Source organism: Ruditapes philippinarum, unplaced genomic scaffold, assembly GCF_026571515.1.
Source record: "Ruditapes philippinarum isolate M1 unplaced genomic scaffold, ASM2657151v2 ctg2160_1_1_1_1, whole genome shotgun sequence".
Taxonomy (NCBI): Eukaryota; Metazoa; Mollusca; class Bivalvia; order Venerida; family Veneridae; genus Ruditapes; species Ruditapes philippinarum.
The window spans coordinates 63,886-85,723 of record NW_026864959.1 but is presented as its reverse complement, the minus strand read 5'-3'; the positions used below and the strand labels follow the sequence as shown (position 1 = coordinate 85,723).

General features: G+C 32.4%; 1 protein-coding gene across 1 annotated transcript in view; it reads right to left on the bottom strand.

Moving 5' to 3' along the window:
* Positions 1–2,937: 2,937 nt before the first annotated feature.
* LOC132727413 (trithorax group protein osa-like) overlaps positions 2,938–21,838 on the bottom strand; it is a 61,498-nt gene continuing 42,597 nt past the window's right edge. The window contains exon 11 of the mRNA XM_060712887.1: positions 2,938–5,053. Coding sequence (XP_060568870.1) covers positions 4,917–5,053 — 137 coding nt within the window. The 3' untranslated portion in view covers positions 2,938–4,916. The remainder of the gene's footprint in view (positions 5,054–21,838) is intronic.

Genomic DNA, 21,838 nt, shown 5'->3' with positions numbered 1-21,838 from the left:
ATTGTACTTATTGTATTCCAAAGTATTAAATGGTACAAATGTAATGGAAACTGGTTTGGAATATTATACATTTTGTCTTAATTTGCTAGGTGAAATGAATCGTTGCACAGACGTATGTCCGATCACATAACTTCAATCCTTTGGTCATTCTGTGGTTAATATGGCTTAATTCAGATATGTCATCTATATGCCGACTTGCATGCTGTGATTTTTGTTATTAACTTGTCATTTCTGACAATAATATCAATATATAGATACAATACAATGGTCTGGATTTCTACCATTTAACGAATCATATAGACAGCTTGACAATAAATGTAATTTCTCTGTCACAGGAATGTGTCCCCTAAGATTTAACAACAATACTGGCTCTGTCATTTGATATATTTACAACTTATTTATAAGTGTTAATAGTTTTCAGAGTTCCGTCGTAATTTACATCTATTTATGCATATGTCTGTTAGTTTGTAGAATCAGCTCTCTTGGAATCATATTTCTTTAATTGTTTCACAAGAATCGATCTATAATGGCTTCAATGTATCCCTTTTATAAAACTGTTGAGCTGTATCAAAATGTTTTTTTGTAGTTATGTACATATATTTGGCTGAATTTATTTCGCTCATTTAAGTGATGTATATATTGAGATAATATCAATGATATAAAGTCAATAATATAATGTTTATGATATAAAGCCAATAACATAAAATCAATGATATATTGGCAAAGATGTAAAAACTATAAATTTATATAAAATCAATCATATAAAGTCAATGATATAAAGTCAATTACATTGTATATAAAGTCAGTAATATTAAGTCAATGATATAAAATATGAAAAACAAGATCTACATGGAAGGGCGGCGTTCAATGAACGTAACTTAAAGTCAGTTACATAAAATCAATGATATACTATTAATATAAAGTCATTTGTATACAGTCATTTATATAAAGTCAATAATATAGAGAGCTGATATTTTTAATGCAAACTATCTATGTCTAAAATAGTCATACAAGATACGATTTTTAAGTTGCCTGAATTCTGTTTTACATAATTTTGACATTCTAAACTCGCATAAAGGCAATGATTATATCTATTTCAATTATTCATGTAACAACATAATTTTTTTTAAATATTAAAACTATGGGAAAAATTTTCCGAAGCCTTTGAGAACAAGTTTTGCTGTGAATAGATAAAAACATGTTTATCTTATCCTTGTCAAAAGGTCGTTTGTCTTGTCGTTTTAAAGTGCCTGATCAACATTAATGTACTGATTTGAACGTGGTGTTTGTTTATCAGTAATAAAGTATTTTAATGATTACACTTCAATTTAATTTACTAAATTCTTGTAAAACATAGGACTTCATTAGTTGCTGTTATACACAAGATAACTACAATTTAAATAGACTTACATGATTATACTAGGAATATTCTAGACATTATACAATATGTGACAACATATTATTAGGCAAACAGTTTTTCTTTCGATAATTGCTAATGCAGAGAGTAAAACACCAATTCATTTAAGCCATCTTATTTCACGAAGGTTAAAACTCAAAACAAAGCAATGATATTCTCTAGACAAAACAACTTGTACAGGAAATTTGCGTGTTAATACAATGCTTTCTGTTCTCTACTGACATTGATGGTTGTAGATTTCAACAATAACATATTGATTATACATTGTTAGCACGAATTGTGCAACATACAAATATATACTTGTCGTTCGATTAGCTGTAGTCTGGAAAATTGAAACGTTGCTGAAAACCAAATACACTGATCAGTTTAGTAGATCAACGAAAGATAACTCGGTATAACTTTCATTTGTTAAATATGTTGTCCGTGAAATGAAAATTATTGGATCACAATATTTTGGCAATAACTAAATTTAAATGCAAAATATCTAACTGCCATGATATGTTTTTTCTTGTGTGTAAGTAGTATTAAGGATTTCATCCCATACATATAGTTAATATATTCACATGCATTGTAGCTTAAGATGCGCGTTTGTGCAATCTATATGGCCGACTGAAATTAAAGTTAAACCAGTGTATATCATATGTCTCAATGAGTATAATCAAAAACATTGTCTACCCTTTTGTTCTTCAGTCATTCCAGTGAAATGTATAAATGTTATTGTATAACATTGCATCAGTACCAATGACGGTTTATGTACTATTAAAGGCTGTAGAACGTTTTGACCAGTACAATGATTGACAACTCAAGCTGTTCACAAAATTATTAAATCACGCATGCTGTTATGGCATTTATTGCGGTTTTATATTTCTATCAAACTCATTATTTCAAAGGTAATACTTCCATTTATCTTGTCGAATGTAACTAGTAAAGATGTCATTTAAGCTTATCTAATACACAGTATTTGAGATTATGTAAAACAAATATGTCCAAACGATCAAGTTGAAAATATTTTACAACATTAAGAGTTGGAACTGTTTGTATTGTAACTGTTACATATACTTATAATTGTTGTGAAATTTTCAGCATATGCCAGAAAACCTACTAAAAACCCGTTTAGATTATTAACACATAGTTTTAACATAATTGCTCCAGATTATTGTCACAGTCAAGTATTATCCAGCTATGCTTTTAAAGAAAATACATTTTCATAAAGGAGAGTAAATGTTTGATTTTCAAGAAATAAGTAAATCAGGGATTTCGTTATCGAAAACAAATGGAGACAGTAATTTAAGACTAATTTAAGTTTAGAAATGTGTTGTAAATCAAACAACACAATATATCCTCATTGGAAAAGATTAATGTCATTAACAGGAAATGAAATGATATGGAAATCCGAACATAGCTACATGTACGTCGATTGTGTTGTTCCTTTCGTTGTTGTCTGTTGTTTCTGGTTAAAGTTGTAAAGAAAACGTATTTTTTTTATTATCCAATGAAAAAACAATAAAAAAGAACACATATCACAGAAAGACGATTTAATAACACTTCCACTGCGTGACATTGTTAACATACCAATGTCAGTATAATAAACAAGGTAGAAATAAATAAATGTTTTAAGATTTAACATTATCTATCTAAATAAACAGTGAAAGCAAACGTTCTTACTCTGATACTATCATTTCAAATACAGATACATTTAAACTATTTCTTGATAAAGATATATATAATGGTAATATTATTTAAAGCTAGCTTTTCGTTAATCGAATACATTCATTTAAATATTGAGTCTTAAATAAATAATTGAATATGCAGTGATAACATAAAATCATCCAAAAATAATAGTAAACATTATACATGTAGCTATGTAAAAATTGTATCTTTGTTCATATTCAATGTCAAGAAATGGCACAAGCTAATCAAACATGTTTAAATGATAAAAATCAACATGATCGTCATGGGAATCACAGTAGGGATATGTTGTTTTATTTCATAATGTAAGTTTTCAAGAAGAGGTCGTTCTAGATTACGTAAGATCATGAAGTATGCAAATATCTGACAAAGTTTAAAAAGAAGAAGAAAAGAAACAGTGAAATTTCTATTCACAACAGGTTAACTAGTTAAGTACCAATGTGAAAAGTAAATGTTTGAAAACAATTATGGCATTACTGATAGCGACATTGTGGTTCGTTATAATATTGCTAGGTATTGCTAGGTTTTCTTTGTATCCTTATTCCAAGAAAGGATATGCCAATTTTCTCTGAAAATCAATTCTTGTTTGTTTGAAAATTAGCTCTTTAAAACGAATTCAATAAATGTTTATAATATTCAACATTTCGTAGCAGTGCTAATGTACATATATATGTGTGTAAGCAAATATGATTATCTATTTACATTTATAGTATATTTATATATTAGTAATAAATATTGCACATTATACATTCAAAATAAGTATCAATGACAAAAGAAATCCTTTCCTATTTGACATATTTCATTCAATTAAGTCCAACTTAGACCTTTCTAATCATTCATTTCACAAATCGCTTTTTCTTAAATACATGCGCAGAACATATTTACCTGAAAAGTAAGCTGCACTCAACTAAATTTAATCATATTTTCTCTCATACCAACATTCTTAATGTACGATTAACAAGGTTTATATAATTAATTAAAACAACTATATAAACTTGTACAATGATATCAAACACACCTCTTTCGATTCTCTGTTCACAATACACGCATAAAATATTACATAATTACTCAAATTTAAACCTATGTTTTGGAAAATATTCATAATACAAAAACGATGAAAATGTCACACTTGGGAGGTTAATTAGATATACAGGTACGGTCTATATGATAAACTACTGTTAAAGTACACATGTTTGCATGGACAGAAATAGATAAACCTAGAAATCTGAAATCCAAATCATACAAGTTTAGTACAATTTAATCAATACTTCAATACTATGAGATGTTCTGACCATTCAAACCATTTATTTTCTAAAGTTTAAATAACTTTAGAGTTCGTTGAAAATATATCATAACAACATATATACATACTTTTATCTTAATTGATGATGTGCAATCATTCTGACCAGATATAAACATGAAAAATGACATTCGACAAATTTAATTGTAACATTTAAAACATTGTAAATTTCAAATTCATTATTTAAAAAAGAATATACAAAATGTAAATTTCATTAAAACATTATCATTATCTCAAAAAATTATTAGTTTCTGACAATACTTGTTAAATCGTTGTTCATATAACTGTTTTATTCACGGCATGCACTGCACGAAAAAAAATCTCATTATCTTAGTACAATAGTTGTTGATCACCAGTTTGTCTACATTATAAAGCAAAGATTTCTTTTTGACACCTTCCTGTAAGTGGTTTTCAAGTGGTTTTCACGTTGCACATATGAAAATATTTGTCATTATTTCACTTGCTATATTCATATAGCAAAATTCATATTATTTTAACAAGCAAGTGAATTTAGAAGTCAGTGTATGGGGCTTCTTTTGGCTGAGGAACTGGACTGTTAACTGGTCTGTCGGGCTTTGGAGAAACCTTTGGTGACTTGGTTGGGCTGATTACTTTTATCTTCGGACCGCCTGTATCCCCTTCGCTTCCTATTTGTATAATATAAATGTGTAAAATATTGTTACTAGTACGTCCAGCATTATATCGAAATGACTAGTGCAAAGGTTCAGTATTTTGTGGAAAATATGCGTCGGTGGAACAGTTGTCCTCACATTATGATTAATGATTTCATTGTAAAAATATATATTGCATCCCATGTTTATTTAATACTGTATCTTAAAAGGTCTATAGTGTAACAAAAATGCTTGAATGGGATATTTGTAAGAGATTAAAACTAAAATGATAGAGAAATAATATATCAATATCTACACACAAATTCGAGGAACTGGTGAATTGTAATCAATAAAATAAGTTTTGCTAAGCATATTTTGTCTGTTGTTAAATTTGGTTTGTTCTTATTTCCCATTCTTTGCTCTCACGAAAGCATGATAATTGATAAATATTGAAATTATGCAACCTTTTGTGCAGTTGTAATATGTATCTTATAATATATATTTGTCTCTTGCTGTCACGTTGATAAATCATATTCATATGAAAATATGTTTTCAAATAAATAACGAAATGAAATGATCAGTTTTTGATGGAGTTGTGGCAAAGGTTTTTATTATTTGTCGAATAATGATTTCATGTAGCAAAGAATATTTCAAATACATTTTCAAAATTACATTCCTTACATTAATGCCGTTTCAGGTCAACTTACCAGGAAATAATAACTATTATCAACTAGAAAATAAATATAATTTCATTATCTTACACACAAATACTTCTTATAACATTGCAACAAAGCATAAAACATTGAAACACAAAAAGATTTTCAAAAGCAATTTGCGAATCTTTATACATTTTGATCTAGAAAGTCATCATTTAATCCTTAAATATGAAAATCAGACAAACTCTGGGTCAAGACATACCAGTTTTATCATCATCCTTGTACATTTGGAGTGCCTTGAAAGACTTGGATGGTATATGAGCACCAGTATACCTTTTATCAACCATGTCTTCCTCGTTAAGTCTATCAGGCATACCGTCATCTTCGTCATCACTAATTGTACGACTTGAAGCTATACAGGTAGGGGGTAAACATTCAACATCAGGTTAAAATATACAACACATAAACGTGGCGACATCACAAAGTCAACAAATGTGTATGATAATGATATATTAGAAAAGAAACGTATAAGAATTTTAGAATAACTGATAATTACAAGTCTCAATTATCAGAAGCTTTATTAAATATAAACTGAGTTTATTCAAATACTCTGTATGAAAATTTAATGCTAAGAATGCTAATAATATTATTTCATCACAGTAATTTTTGTTAATACAATATTTGATTCAAACGTATTGTTACATAAATTACTCTTTTAAATGAGTACAAATATGCATAATGCCAGTTATAGGTAATTCATCTATAAACATTACTTTTAAAGTAAACGAAACAATGATAAGTTGTTTTTTTAAATGAATATAGCTCTTTTATGAGATTAAAAATAAGCAGTAAAACACATTGTACTGAAAAGAATCAATATAATACACTAGAGTAATAAGGACACAAAATAGAGGTTGATATTAATTGCTATATTGTCAAATCAGATATCAATCTCTAATTGCTATATTGTCAAATCAGACATCAATCTGAATACATTCGATGTTAAATAATACCATGAATGTAATACAATAGAACTGGACAGCTTGACAGTCAATGTAATTTTCCTGTCACAGAAATTAGTCCCTAAAGACTCGAGAACAATACTTATTCTGCAGTGCGTGATCATTTAAAACGGATAACTAATGGACACCCACACACTGTAAAACATCTAATTTTACACAAGACCCCTCGCTTTGATATACTAGCCAATGGTTATAAACCATATCACTCTAATTCTTTTAGAAGTATGATGTAATTTATATGATTGTCAATGCTGCTTCATATGTCTGTATTCTATCAACAGGCGTTCCATCCATAACGAGTATAGAATAAAACAAACTTGCTAAAAAATGTAATGGAATAGGTTCTTGACCTGAAATGATATTCTAAAATTTCAAGAATTTTAGCGGTTCACTAGTTAACTTTTTATTAAAGATTTGGCCGTAAGAATCACAGGAATTTCATACGTCTAAAATTTCAAGAGTTTTATCTGTTAACTAGATATTTCAGTTAACATTTTATCAATGATTTCGCCGTTGGCATCACATAAATTGCATTTATCATGATTTATGATTAAAAAACGTGTCCATATTAAAAGAAAACGAGACTTTACTTGGACATTATTGTTGTCTATAAATGAAAATGTGTACAAATCTCTTTGATTTTACTCAAGTAATATACATTTTTATAGAAATAAACTTAATCGTAAATAACATCAACATCGAATGAAATCTAAGACAGTCAATTCAAACAGATGCCATAATTATAAGCTCTTGCAATTGCCGTTTTTTATTGATTTGCATTCTAAAAGAGATCATTAAGTTTATTTTAAATGATAAATATAGATACAATAGACTGTGGAAAAGAATATGCATTCGTAAAAGAAGAGGCGCATCTTTATCATAAAATGTATCTTCAAGCTTCATATTTATAACAATGTATCACATGAATACATGTACCATCTAAGGCCATGCTGATTACAATAACATAAGAAATGCCAACAATTCAAAAAGGATTGGATATATAACTAAAAACGATAAATTGAACAGAGTTATGAACTTGGCTTAAGCAAATAGGATAACATTATACTTACGAGAACCCGACTGCTTCCTCAAATCGTCTTCCTTTGCAAGCGTCTGGAGAAGTGGGAAAGATGGTGATGGAATATGATAACATCTGAATCTTATAGACCATTCTGATTCATTATAATTTCCTATTATTTCGGGCTCCTCTGTAATAGGTTTTTTTATAATGATAATGATATTGCTGTGATGACATACTCACCACCTATTATACTATCACATTCATTTGGAATGAGGTATTCGACTGACTTTTAGTATTATATAGGATCAGCAGTGTGCAGTAAGGATAAATTTACAAAAAAGCAACAAAGAGGGAAAAAATTCAAATATCAAGCATCACAGAATAAAAAAGCACTGCATTGCCACAAAGATTTGCAACACTTACCTTATAAACTACACGACTTCGACAAAGAATCCAAAGATAGATATATAATCGTAAGATATAGAAGACTATAATTTGATATAACTATATTTGATATACGTTTATATGTGATATATACTTTAAAATCATCCGTTGAGTTCTTACCATTATTCTCGTCGCTTCCTCGATTGATTGTCTGGTTTGAACCGGTATTCAGATTGTCTGAACAAACCATTTTATTAAGCCTGTGAAAAGCTTTTGATGGTAAATCGGCTTTTGTACGAAGGCCTGAAAATCTCATTTCGTCATCTTCTGAGTTATGACGTAATAATGGATCACGTGGTTTCTTTGGTTTGTAGCCTTTAATGAGGGAAATGAGAGCTCACGTTAACAGTAATTCATCATGCGCAAAGCACCCACAAGTCAGACTCATTAAAATGCTTAAGAAAATCAACTTCAACTCGACAATTCAGTTAAAACACTTCATTCAGAAACATGACATTTAATTATACCAGTAAACAGTAATGAAATTTATATTTATCTACTTAGATTTAAACAAACTATATTTAAACTGTTTAATCGAAATTAAATCTTTTTATACATATACTTATATAAAATGTTTTATCAAAAATGCAAAATCGTAATCAACAGTACGGAAAATTTACACAAATGAAGGAAGACGGGAAAAGGGGAAAATCCAATCCCTGATGAATTCAGAAAGTATGCATGTAGTACAGCACCTTAATTTTATGGATTACCATCATTTCTAAAAGCAAAAAGCCGTCACCATGTGTAGCAATCCATAGAAAAAGGTTAGAGCAAGAACCGTCACCAACAAGCAAAAATGTTAGCAAAATACAATGTGCAAGGCAACTTATGAGGTCATACATAATTTTAACTTCTTACATATAAACTCTATTTCGATTGTTCTCTTCTGTACAACAATTACATAATTACTAATGTTTAACATGACTTCCTTTGTCATATCCACATACTACCAGTTTTCAATCACAACTACTTTTTCAATCACCTCTAGAAATTCTTTGCTTTTGATCTTATTTGTCTTGTGACCGGACTGTAAGCACATCTTCTGTTTACCTTGACTACATTTATCAGCAACAATGTCAATTATGGCGATAAAAAACAAAATACCAGTATTTCAGTTCAAAATATGTAAAATAAACATTTTCCACTTATCCAGTTACAAATCGCAATAATTTTCTAAAAATATTTGGTTTACAGACTCAGTTTTTTTTTGTCAGCCTGCAGAAATCGATATTAATTATATATTATTTATATTATAACATTGTATGACATTTTTTGTGATACAGTATATATTTTGTTAACTGATTAAAAAATGGCAGTGAAAATTTGAAATAGAGGAAAATGGGTCAGTAATGGTTTGTCTTCGATACATAATAATAATTCAGGTGAAATTTAAAAAAGTTGTTGCATTTACTACCTGAAATATTTGCAGAATTGTAAGAGATTTTTTTTATATTTTAACTGTCAGTTATTGTAGAAAAAATCTGTTAGCTGATCGGAAAGTGGCAGTACGGGGATATATATTTATCCTAAGTCTGTAATGATTTCCCGCCAAAAAATTCTAACATCGGCCAATATCGTAAACCGGTTATTTCCGGAACGTTATTTTTTCAAAATCTTGGCCATGGGATTATTTAAAATCACTCATCCTTTATCGCTATGTAGTAAATACCGTTATAAACGGCTTAAAATTATTGAATACCGAAGATAATGAAAAATAACGCTCCGGAAATTACCGATTTGTTACGCTATTGGCCGATATTAGAAAAGTTTTGGCGAGAAAGCATTATAAGAATGGTAATAGCCGGAAAATGTAGCAAACTTAATTATGAATTTTGTATTATTTTCATAAATAACAAGCAATTATCATAGTATTGCAAGCAATCCATAAGTCCCCTACCGGTAAGAACCCCATCAACATTCTGAAGGGCCATTGGCCATTCACTAATGTTTCAATTTTCTCTATTTTAAGTAAACTTGTTGGAAAAGTTCTTTAAAAGTGATCACAGGAAACAGTTTTTATGAACAGACAGACAGACGGACTGAAGGACACTCTAAAGTTAATATTTGAAACATCCCTGTTACCAAAATATAACATTTTAAAAGCAAAATTCTTAAAGAGGAGATAACTCTTGAATTAAAGATGCAATTTCATAAAAATTTTCAGCTCTTTTTGACTAATCACAAATATTGTTATATTTGCCATGTTTTAAGCCTATTTGTTGCCAAGGCAACTGATATTTTTTCAAAATAGGAAGAACAGATAAGACATGCATAATCTCAAGACTGCTATCTACCCATATGTCAAGTTTCATAAAAATATTTCCAGTACTTTTTGCTTTATCACTGGATCCAGTTTATGTGTAAAATTTGCCATATTTTCAGCCTATTTGTTGCCATAGCAACCAGAATTTTCAACATAGGAAGAAAAGAAAAAGACGTGCATAATCCCAAGACTGCCATCTACCCATATGTCAAGTTTCATAAAAATATTTCCAGTACTTTTTGCTTTATCACTGGATCCATTTTATGTGTAAAATTTGCCATATTTTCAGCCTATTTGTTGCCATAGCAACCAGAATTTTCAACATAGGAAGAAAAGAAAAAGACGTGCATAATCTCAAGACTGCCATCTACCCATATGTCAAGTTTCATAAAAATATTTCCAGTACTTTTTGCTTTATCACTGGATCCAGTTTATGTGTAAAATTTGCCATATTTTCAGCCTATTTGTTGCCATAGCAACCAGAATTTTCAACATAGGAAGAAAAGAAAAAGACGTGCATAATCCCAAGACTGCCATCTACCCATATGTCAAGTTTCATAAAAATATTTCCAGTACTTTTTGCGTTATCACTGGATCCAGTTTATGTGTAAAATTTGCCATATTTTCAGCCTATTTGTTGCCATAGCAACCAGAACTTTCAACATAGGAAGAAAAGAAAAAAACGTGCATAATCTCCATACTGCCATCTATCTATATACCAAGTTTCATAAACATATTTTCAGTACTTTTCAAGTTATCGCGGGATCCAGTTTTGTGGACGGACGAACTGACGGACTGACAGACAGACGGACGGACAGACAGACAGACGGACGGACAGAAGGACAGACGGACGGAGGGTAAACCTAAAGTCCCCTCCGGTAAACCGGTAGGGGACTAATTAAATACAACATTTATTTTGCCAAATAAGTTGCAAAAGATAAAAGGCCCATTACGGCTCAGAAATGTTCTTATTTATATTTCTCAAAAGCTTTTTAATTTTTGGTATACTTTTATAGGCTCCAAACAGTTGTCCATTGGCTAATTACCTAAATCATTTTTTTTTCATCTCCTGCTTTTTTGCAGTTTGTTTAGTTATAGTGATTAGGTATTTTGTATGGAAGTTAAAATATTACTTTGTTTACATTTTACTACTTTTCTGACACATTATTTTGCATTTGTCGCTTATTTCTTTAGGTAACAAGCATATTACTTGCTCAGAAATCATTATTTAAATGTTATAAAATTCATGTTTGCTCTTTCTTAAGAAGTAAAAATTTAAACCGGAAACAGTTCTGAGGCACAATGTACCTTTAAAGAAAATCAACATAAATGCAACTGGATACATGTATATATAAATTTGATATGTTTAACATTTAAAAAATGATTTTTGAGCAAGTAAGATGCTTGTAACCTTAAGAAACAAGCGACAAATGCAAAATAATGTGTCACAAAGGTAGAAAAATATGAACAAAGTAGTATTTTGACTTCCATACAAAATACTAAATCACTTGAACGGTACCAACAGTTTTCTGCAAAAGTGCTGCAGATGAAAAAATGGTTCAGGTAATTAGCCAATCAGTAACTTTTTGGAGCCTATTAAAGTATACAATAAAAGCTTTCGAGAAATATAAATAAGCATTTCTGAGCCATAACGGCCTTTAATCTTTTTGTAAACAATTTGACAAAATAAATGCAGCTATTATTGCTGTATTTAATTATTTATGAGAATTATACAAAATTCATTATTAATTTTGGTAAATTCCGGCAATTGGCATTCTTAAGGTTGTCTTCCTGTATTTCCTTTACGCCAAAACATTTCTAACATCGGTCAATATCGTAATAAATCGGTCATTTCCGGAACGTTATTTTTCACAATCTTCGGTATTCAATAATTTTTAGTCGTTTATAACCGGAATTTAGTACATAGCGATAAAGACAATCACAACTACTCGGCCCTTTCCGTCAGTCTTCGGATAAGGACCGCGAACACAATAGTATGAATACACAGAACGGATGCGGTATTCCGGTCTAACCTACGCTAAGAAACTAAACATGTAAACAAATAGTTATTTAATGCTGGGAGTTGTTGACAAGTTTATTTCCAATACATGTAGTTGAAGTCCACCTAAAATAAATGTTCGTGAAGTTGGCAGCCTAGCAGCCTAGCAGCCTGAAGTTGGCAGCCTAGCAGCCTGGCAGCCTGAAGTTGGCAGCCTAGCAGCCTGGCAGCCTAGCAGCCTAAAGAAAACTAAGAATAGTACATACATGAAAACCGTCTGAAATACATTAGAAGCACTTCTTTAGATCATTCCACGCCTTTTTCAATATCGTGATCTTTATTTTTTAAGATGTTGAACTTTATCGTAACATATTTTTTTCATTCTGACGCTTCGAAATTTGAAGTTAGCAGCCTAGCAGCCTAGCAGCCTGGCAGCCTAACAGCCTGGCAGCCTAACAGCCTAAAGAAAACTACGGATAATACAAACATGAAAACCGACGGAAATGAGTCGGTAGCACATACTTAGACTATTCCACGTCTTTTTTCAGTATCACGAACTTTATTTTTTTAAATATTGAACTTTGCTTTTTTTTTAATTTCCTCTTCGAAATTTGAGCAGCCTAGCAGCCTAGGCTGCCTGGCAGCCTAAATAAAACTAAGAATAGTACAAACATGAAAACCGTCGGAAATACATTAGCAGCACTTCTTTAGATCATTCCACGCCTTTTTCAATATCGTGATCTTTATTTTTTAAGATGTTGAACTTTATCGTAACATATTTTTTTCATTCTGACGCTTCGAAATTTGAAGTTAGCAGCCTAGCAGCCTGGCAGCCTAGCAGCCTAGCAGCCTGGCAGCCTAACAGCCTAAAGAAAAGTACGGATAATTCAAACATGAAAACCGACGGAAATGAGTCGGTAGCACATACTTAGACTATTCCACGTCTTTTTTAGTATCGCCAACTTATCTTTTTTAAATATTGAACTTTGCTTTTTTTCTTTACTCTTCGAAATTTGTGAAGCTATCAGCCTAACAACCTGGCAGCCTAGCAGCCTGGCAGCCTAGCAGCCTAAAGAAAACTACGGATAATACAAACATGAAAACCGACGGAAATGAGTCGGTAGCACATACTTAGACTATTCCACGTCTTTTTTCAGTATCGCCAACTTAATTTTTTTAAATATTGAACTTTGCTTTTTTTTTATTTTACTCTTCGAAATTTGAGCAGCCTAGCAGCCTAGCAGCCTGGCAGCCTAAATAAAACTAAGAATAGTACAAACATGAAAACCGTCGGAAATACATTAGCAGCACTTCTTTAGATCATTCCACGCCTTTTCAATATCGTGATCTTTATTTTTTAAGATGTTGAACTTTATCGTAACATATTTTTTTCATTCTGACGCTTCGAAATTTGAAGTTAGCAGCCTAGCAGCCTAGCAGCCTGGCAGCCTAGCAGCCTAGCAGCCTGGCAGCCTAACAGCCTAAAGAAAAGTACGGATAATTCAAACATGAAAACCGACGGAAATGAGTCGGTAGCACATACTTAGACTATTCCACGTCTTTTTTCAGTATCGCCAACTTATTTTTTTTAAATATTGAACTTTGCTTTTTTTCTTTACTCTTCGAAATTTGTGAAGCTATCAGCCTAACAGCCTGGCAGCCTAGCAGCCTGGCAGCCTAGCAGCCTAGCAGCCTGGCAGCCTAGCAGCCTAGCAGCCTTAAGAAAACTAAGAATAGTACAAACATGAAAACCGTCGGAAATACATTAGTAGCACTTCTTTAGATCATTCCAAGCCTTTTTCAATATCGTGATCTTTATTTTTTAAGATGTTGAACTTTATCGTAACATATTTTTATCATTGTGACGCTTCGAAATTTGAAGTTAGCAGCCTAGCAGCCTAGCAGCCTGGCAGCCTAACAGCCTAAAGAAAACTACGGATAATACAAACATGAAAAACCGACGGAAATGAGTCGGTAGCACATACTTAGACTATTCCACGTCTTTTTTCAGTATCGCGAACTTAATTTTTTTAAATATTGAACTTTGCTTTTTTTTTTTTTTCCTCTTCGAAATTTGAGCAGCCTAGCAGCCTAGGCTGCCTGGCAGCCTAAATAAAACTAAGAATAGGACAAACATGAAAACCGTCGGAAATACATTAGCAGCACTTCTTTAGATCATTCCACGCCTTTTTCAATATCGTGATATATATTTTTTAAGATGTTGAACTTTATCGTAACATATTTTTTTCATTCTGACGCTTCGAAATTTGAAGTTAGCAGCCTAGCAGCCTGGCAGCCTAGCAGCCTGGCAGCCTAACAGCCTAAAGAAAAGTACGGATAATTCAAACATGAAAACCGACGGAAATGAGTCGGTAGCTCATACTTAGACTATTCCACGTCTTTTTTCAGTATCGCCAACTTATCTTTTTTAAATATTGAACTTTGCTTTTTTTCTTTACTCTTCGAAATTTGTGAAGCTATCAGCCTAACAACCTGGCAGCCTAGCAGCCTGGCAGCCTAGCAGCCTGGCAGCCTAGCAGCCTAGCAGCCTGGCAGCCTAGCAGCCTGGCAGTCTAAAGAAAACTACGGATAATACAAACATGAAAACCGACGGAAATGAGTCGGTAGCACATACTTAGACTATTCCACGTCTTTTTTCAGTATCGCCAACTTAATTTTTTTAAATATTGAACTTTGCTTTTTTTTTATTTTACTCTTCGAAATTTGAGCAGCCAAGCAGCCTGGCAGCCTAAATAAAACTAAGAATAGTACAAACATGAAAACCGTCGGAAATACATTAGCAGCACTTCTTTAGATCATTCCACGCCTTTTCAATATCGTGATCTTTATTTTTTAAGATGTTGAACTTTATCGTAACATATTTTTTTCATTCTGACGCTTCGAAATTTGAAGTTAGCAGCCTAGCAGCCTGGCAGCCTAGCAGCCTGGCAGCCTAACAGCCTAAAGAAAAGTACGGATAATTCAAACATGAAAACCGACGGAAATGAGTCGGTAGCACATACTTAGACTATTCCACGTCTTTTTTCAGTATCGCCAACTTAATTTTTTTAAATATTGAACTTTGCTTTTTTTCTTTACTCTTCGAAATTTGTGAAGCTATCAGCCTAACAGCCTGGCAGCCTAGCAGCCTGGCAGCCTAGCAGCCTAGCAGCCTGGCAGCCTAGCAGCCTAGCAGCCTGGCAGCCTAAAGAAAACTACGGATAATACAAACATGAAAACCGACGGAAATGAGTCGGTAGCACATACTTAGACTATTCCACGTCTTTTTTCAGTATCGCCAACTTAATTTTTTAAATATTGAACTTTGCTTTTTTTTTATTTACTCTTCGAAATTTGAGCAGCCTACAGCCTAGCAGCCTGGCAGCCTAAATAAAACTAAGAATAGTACAAACATGAAAACCGTCGGAAATACATTAATAGCACTTCTTTAGATCATTCCACGCCTTTTTCAATATCGTGATCTTTATTTTTTAAGATGTTGAACTTCGTCGTAACATATTTTTTTCATTCTGACGCTTCGAAATTTGAAGTTAGCAGCCTAGCAGCCTGGCAGCCTGGCAGCCTAACAGCCTAAAGAAAACTACGGATAATACAAATATGAAAACCGACGGAAATGAGTCGGTAGCACATACTTAGACTATTCCACGTCTTTTTTCAGTATCTCCAACTTAATTTTTTTAAATATTGAACTTTGCTTTTTTTTTTATTTACTCTTCGAAATTTGAGCAGCCTAGCAGCCTGGCAGCCTGGCAGACTCATTTCCGTCGGTTTTCATGTTTGAATTATCCGTACTTTTCTTTAGGCTGTTAGGCTGCCAGGCTGCTAGGCTGCTAGGCTGCTAGGCTGCCAGGCTGCTAGGCTGCTAACTTCAAATTTCGAAGCGTCAGAATGAAAAAAATATGTTACGATAAAGTTCAACATCTTAAAAAATAAAGATCACGATATTGAAAAGGCGTGGAATGATCTAAAGAAGTGCTGCTAATGTATTTCCGACGGTTTTCATGTTTGTACTATTCTTAGTTTTATTTAGGCTGCCAGGCAGCCTAGGCTGCTAGGCTGCTCAAATTTCGAAGAGGAAAAAAAAAAAAAAAAAGCAAAGTTCAATATTTAAAAAAATTAAGTTCGCGATACTGAAAAAAGACGTGGAATAGTCTAAGTATGTGCTACCGACTCATTTCCGTCGGTTTTCATGTTTGAATTATCCGTACTTTTCTTTAGGCTGTTAGGCTGCCAGGCTGCTAGGCTGCCAGGCTGCTAGGCTGCTAGGCTGCTAACTTCAAATTTCGAAGCGTCAGAATGAAAAAAATATGTTACGATAAAGTTCAACATCTTAAAAAATAAAGATCACGATATTGAAAAGGCGTGGAATGATCTAAAGAAGTGCTGCTAATGTATTTCCGACGGTTTTCATGTTTGTACTATTCTTAGTTTTATTTAGGCTGCCAGGCTGCTAGGCTGCTAGGCTGCTCAAATTTCGAAGAGTAAAATAAAAAAAAAAAGCAAAGTTCAATATTTAAAAAAATTAAGTTGGCGATACTGAAAAAAGACGTGGAATAGTCTAAGTATGTGCTACCGACTCATTTCCGTCGGTTTTCATGTTTGTATTATCCGTAGTTTTCTTTAGGCTGCCAGGCTGCTAGGCTGCCAGGCTACTAGGCTGCTAGGCTGCCAGGCTGCTAGGCTGCCAGGCTGCTAGGCTGCCAGGTTGTTAGGCTGATAGCTTCACAAATGTCGAAGAGTAAAGAAAAAAAGCAAAGTTCAATATTTAAAAAAGATAAGTTGGCGATACTGAAAAAAGACGTGGAATAGTCTAAGTATGTGCTACCGACTCATTTCCGTCGGTTTTCATGTTTGAATTATCCGTACTTTTCTTTAGGCTGTTAGGCTGCTAGGTTGCTAGGCTGCCAGGCTGCTAGGCTGCTAACTTCAAATTTCGAAGCGTCAGAATGAAAAAAATATGTTACGATAAAGTTCAACATCTTAAAAAATAAAGATCACGATATTGAAAAAGGCGTGGAATGATCTAAAGAAGTGCTACTAATGTATTTCAGACGGTTTTCATGTATGTACTATTCTTAGTTTTCTTTAGGCTGTTAGGCTGCCAGGCTGTTAGGCTGCTAGGCTGCTAGGCTGCCAACTTCAGGCTGCTAGGCTGCTAGGCTGCCAACTTCAGGCTGCTAGGCTGCTAGGCTGTCAACTTCACGAACATTACGTGAATTCATAGGTACAAAAGCAAACAATACATTATTTATATATTTACTAATATGGCTGTAGAAACCGAAAGTACAAAAAACCAACCTGTTGATGTTTAGTCGGATTTGTTTAAAATTGAACCTCAGTGGGCATATTTAAATTACAAATTGTTGTCAGACATATTTTCAAGCAGAAGAGTACCGGAACAGACATTAGATGTCAAATATATACATTCGTTTTACATTATCTCTGTTTCTGTTTACATCTGTAAACCACATGGTAGAACTACTAGTACTTTCAATCCGTATTGTTTCCGAGGTTAGTATAGATAATAGCAGAGGCAGTTCCGAATGGCGATAAAGAATGAGTGATTGTAATTAATGTTATGCCCAAGATTTTGAAAAAATAACGTTTCGGAAATAACCGATTTGCTTCGATATTGGCCGATGTTAGAATTTTTGGCGGGAAAACATTACAGTAAGATTACCTTAACTAAGGATAAAAATATATGACAAAGGAAAACATGTTAAACTTTAGTAATTATGTAACTGTTGTACATAATAGAACAAATGAAATTGGGTTTATATGTAAGAAGATAAATGATAAAAATAATATGTTAATTACAGTCTAGTTCCATTCCATTAAATTGTAAGTGGAAATCAATATCCTAAAATTAATAAAATTAATCAATATATTCTATATTTGAAATCAGGTTAATGCCCCACATGTGTAAAGAAGCAGAGCAACAAAGAAGTTGAGGGAATACTTGGATTAAAAGGTTGCTTTTCTCCGGGAGGCAGTATCAGTGCAAAATGACTAGTCATTACGAAGGAGGGAAATATAGATATGAAATATGCTATAAAGTATTTTCTTTCGTAAGTCAACTTACACTACACATGAAAATTCACACTGGTGAGAAAAATCTATAGGTGTGATATATGTGATAAGTTCTTTCCTCGTTATAGTAATCTGAAAGTTCGAATTCACACTGGTGAGAGAAATTATAAACGAACGAGTTTAAGAAATTTTGTATTGAATCTACATGAATATAATATTCTATTTCTCACATAAACAAAATAAGAAAACTGTTAATAAGAGTAATTATTCATTGTCGCTCCTATAGTGTAACGCTAACATTAGCGCTCTTGAACGCTATGTTTATATATATAGCGCAAAATTATTGACTTAACGTACCCATGCCGATTTTGCGACTCCGTAAAAATGGTATTGCACAGCCGTGCATATAATTTGACGTGACGCAATTTACGTTAAGTAATCACAGTCTAAAGACGCGCTTAATTCTATTATTACACTATATGGACTGTTTGAAATAATTATATCTAACTAATATGTTGATGTACAGTGACTGAGCTAACTAAAACCAACTGTAAAGTATAAATGTTGAACAGGATGAATATTTCTGGAATTAAAAATAGTTTAAGCCCACGAGCATGTTGGAAATATTGTTGATGCTTTAAATGGAAAAGAAAATTTCACATAAAAGGCAAAAATTTTATATGAGGTTGTGGAGTCTATTACATGTTAGTGAAACACTGACAAGTAAAGATTCTAATGGAAGAAATCTCAAAATAAACACTAGTATATGCTCTGGCATCTGCATTTAATGAAACACACCTATACTTTACCTTTAGCGTCCGCTGCTTGACACATTTTGTAGACCTCGGATTCTTTGATATTCTCTGGTGTACTGTTTTGTTAAAAAGAAACATAACATTTGTTAAAATATACATATACGATGTATTTGTTCTTAAATCGCTTACATATTCCGTAAATAATTTCCTACTTATCAAGTTTTGTGAAAGAAATCACGTAACTATTTTTACTATTCAAGATTATAACCCTTTAACTAAATATCATTTTAAAAATAATAAACTAAAATAAGTTTTTACTCAACAATATTATTATATTTTAATGAAATTTTGACCGGTATTTTAACATGCATGTTATATTTACTTTTATGTGTGTTAATCTACAATTGCGAGTATACTCCTTGCGGAGTGATGCAATCACTTGAGATGATGATGATGATGATGTCTAACAGGTTATTTGTTTTTTCAGATACGGATATGCTTCTAACTACGTTTTCTTTTAATTTTGTGAATCGAATATTAGTTGTTCGTGTTCATGCTTCCACATTTACTATTATGTGCTCTTTCTAATAATTATGTCATACTTTAATATACGACATTACTATTCTATAGATGAGCATGCACCATTTGACCTTTCACTGAGAAGCTTTACTTTGCAAATGCACTACATATTCATTGGTGCATTTTGACTGGTCTAATTCTAGTGTCATTCTCTTTATATATAGCAAGTATTTGGACATGCTCAATCTTTTCTTTTTTATTCCTACAAGTCACCCCATGACGTGGTATTAAATCTATTTTCATTAAACTGTAATTATATTCTTGTTGCTCATTTCATATATATCATATTTTAGCTATTTCATTCTTCTATTTCAATTTCTTTTGTTTATTTCAAGTGATATATGTAATCATGTCAGTGCCATATTTCCTCTATTGTTTATCATACACCTTACAAATATACGTATATTTTGTCTAGGGATAATTACGACCTTCATACAGTTTGTTTACAGTGTATATATTTATGCCATATTTCCGCAAACGCCTTGCAATTACCGAACGGTCTTCTGTTTACAAAGTGCGGAGGTATTTTGGGATGATAGTTATTACTGCAAACAATTTTTATTGAGCCTTTTTAACAAGGCAATAAACTTTTCTAGTTGGCTTGAAAAACCAAAACAATTTTAAGTGATAATTCAAAGAGTGTTAATGTATATAGGTAGTTTATTCCTTAACAATCAAATGTTATTTCAAACAACTGCTGATGTACAATAAGATGAAGTATAATATGCAGAGAATATTACTTAACATTAAATAAATCTTAACTATCCAAGGGCCTTACTAATATCCAATCCTTTCAAAATTCTTGTAAATTGATTTAACATACCTAATATAGAATTCTAAGTGTAAATCTACACGGAAAATGAAGGGTAAATAAATGGCAAAGTTTTTTTTTTCTCAAACCTCTTATGAAATTGTACTGAAGAAAAGCTTTTTTTATTAACCAGCTGTAGTATTGACAGAGGAAAGCCTATACCGGTATTACCTTTGGTTAACACCAGTTACATCTACTTTGCCTCCGCTCTGGATGATGAACTGCTCTTTCGCACACTCAGAAGAGTACAGTCTAATTGGAGAGTTGTACTGCGCATGTTTATACACACCGCTGTCCAGATTTGGCATTGCTCCCGGTTTATTTTTAAACGTTTGCGGCTGCTGGGGTCCAGCTGCAGAATCGTCATCTAATGCAGGTCTAGCATAACCTCGAGGCATGACTGGCCGAGGTTGCCGGCGTCTTGAATAAAACAAAGAGTATATGATAAAACACTGTCGTACCAGATATTGAGTGTTTGTCTATCTATTATACACACATATCCATCGACGATCTATGGGGTTCGGACCCGTCTCCTTCAAGAAGACACATTATTTTATGTTAAACTTTCTAAAAATGTACTCTAAACTATAGGAGACAAACATATCATAAAAATATATATGTATCTATTTATACTATTTAGGATTACATGTATTACTCTTTATTTTAAATGTAAGTAACTTAAATAAATGTGCGGACAAATGTCCCACATATAGACGGGAAAGAAAATAAAACAATAAAAGTTGAAATAACAAACCTTTGCTTAATTTATGTAATTTATTTATACCTCTACCAGTTTCACAATATTATCAGGAGGATAAGGAAAATCTTGATATGGAAACGACGTCAATGACGTCAACGTTTTATCCAATAGATACAAGGGACGCCACTCTATGTGACGTTATAACTGTTTTGACGTCACTTAGAGTGGCGTCCCTTGTATTTATTAACGTAATCAAATGTGTTTTGAGATTACGGAACCGAAAATTATAAAAGGCTTTCAAATATATATCTTTCTTGGTAAAATGTAATTACAGCAGTTTGACTGAAATCGGAGCCAATATAGATTTGTTTACAAATTATTGTAATGTGGACAGATAATATAAGGGTGCTATTTAGGAAATAGATATCTATTCTGAGTGCATTGTTGTAGAATAATGCACGGTTTGAGTTCAAATGCGTAGTAATATAATCACGAAGGCCGATAGGCCTGAGTGATT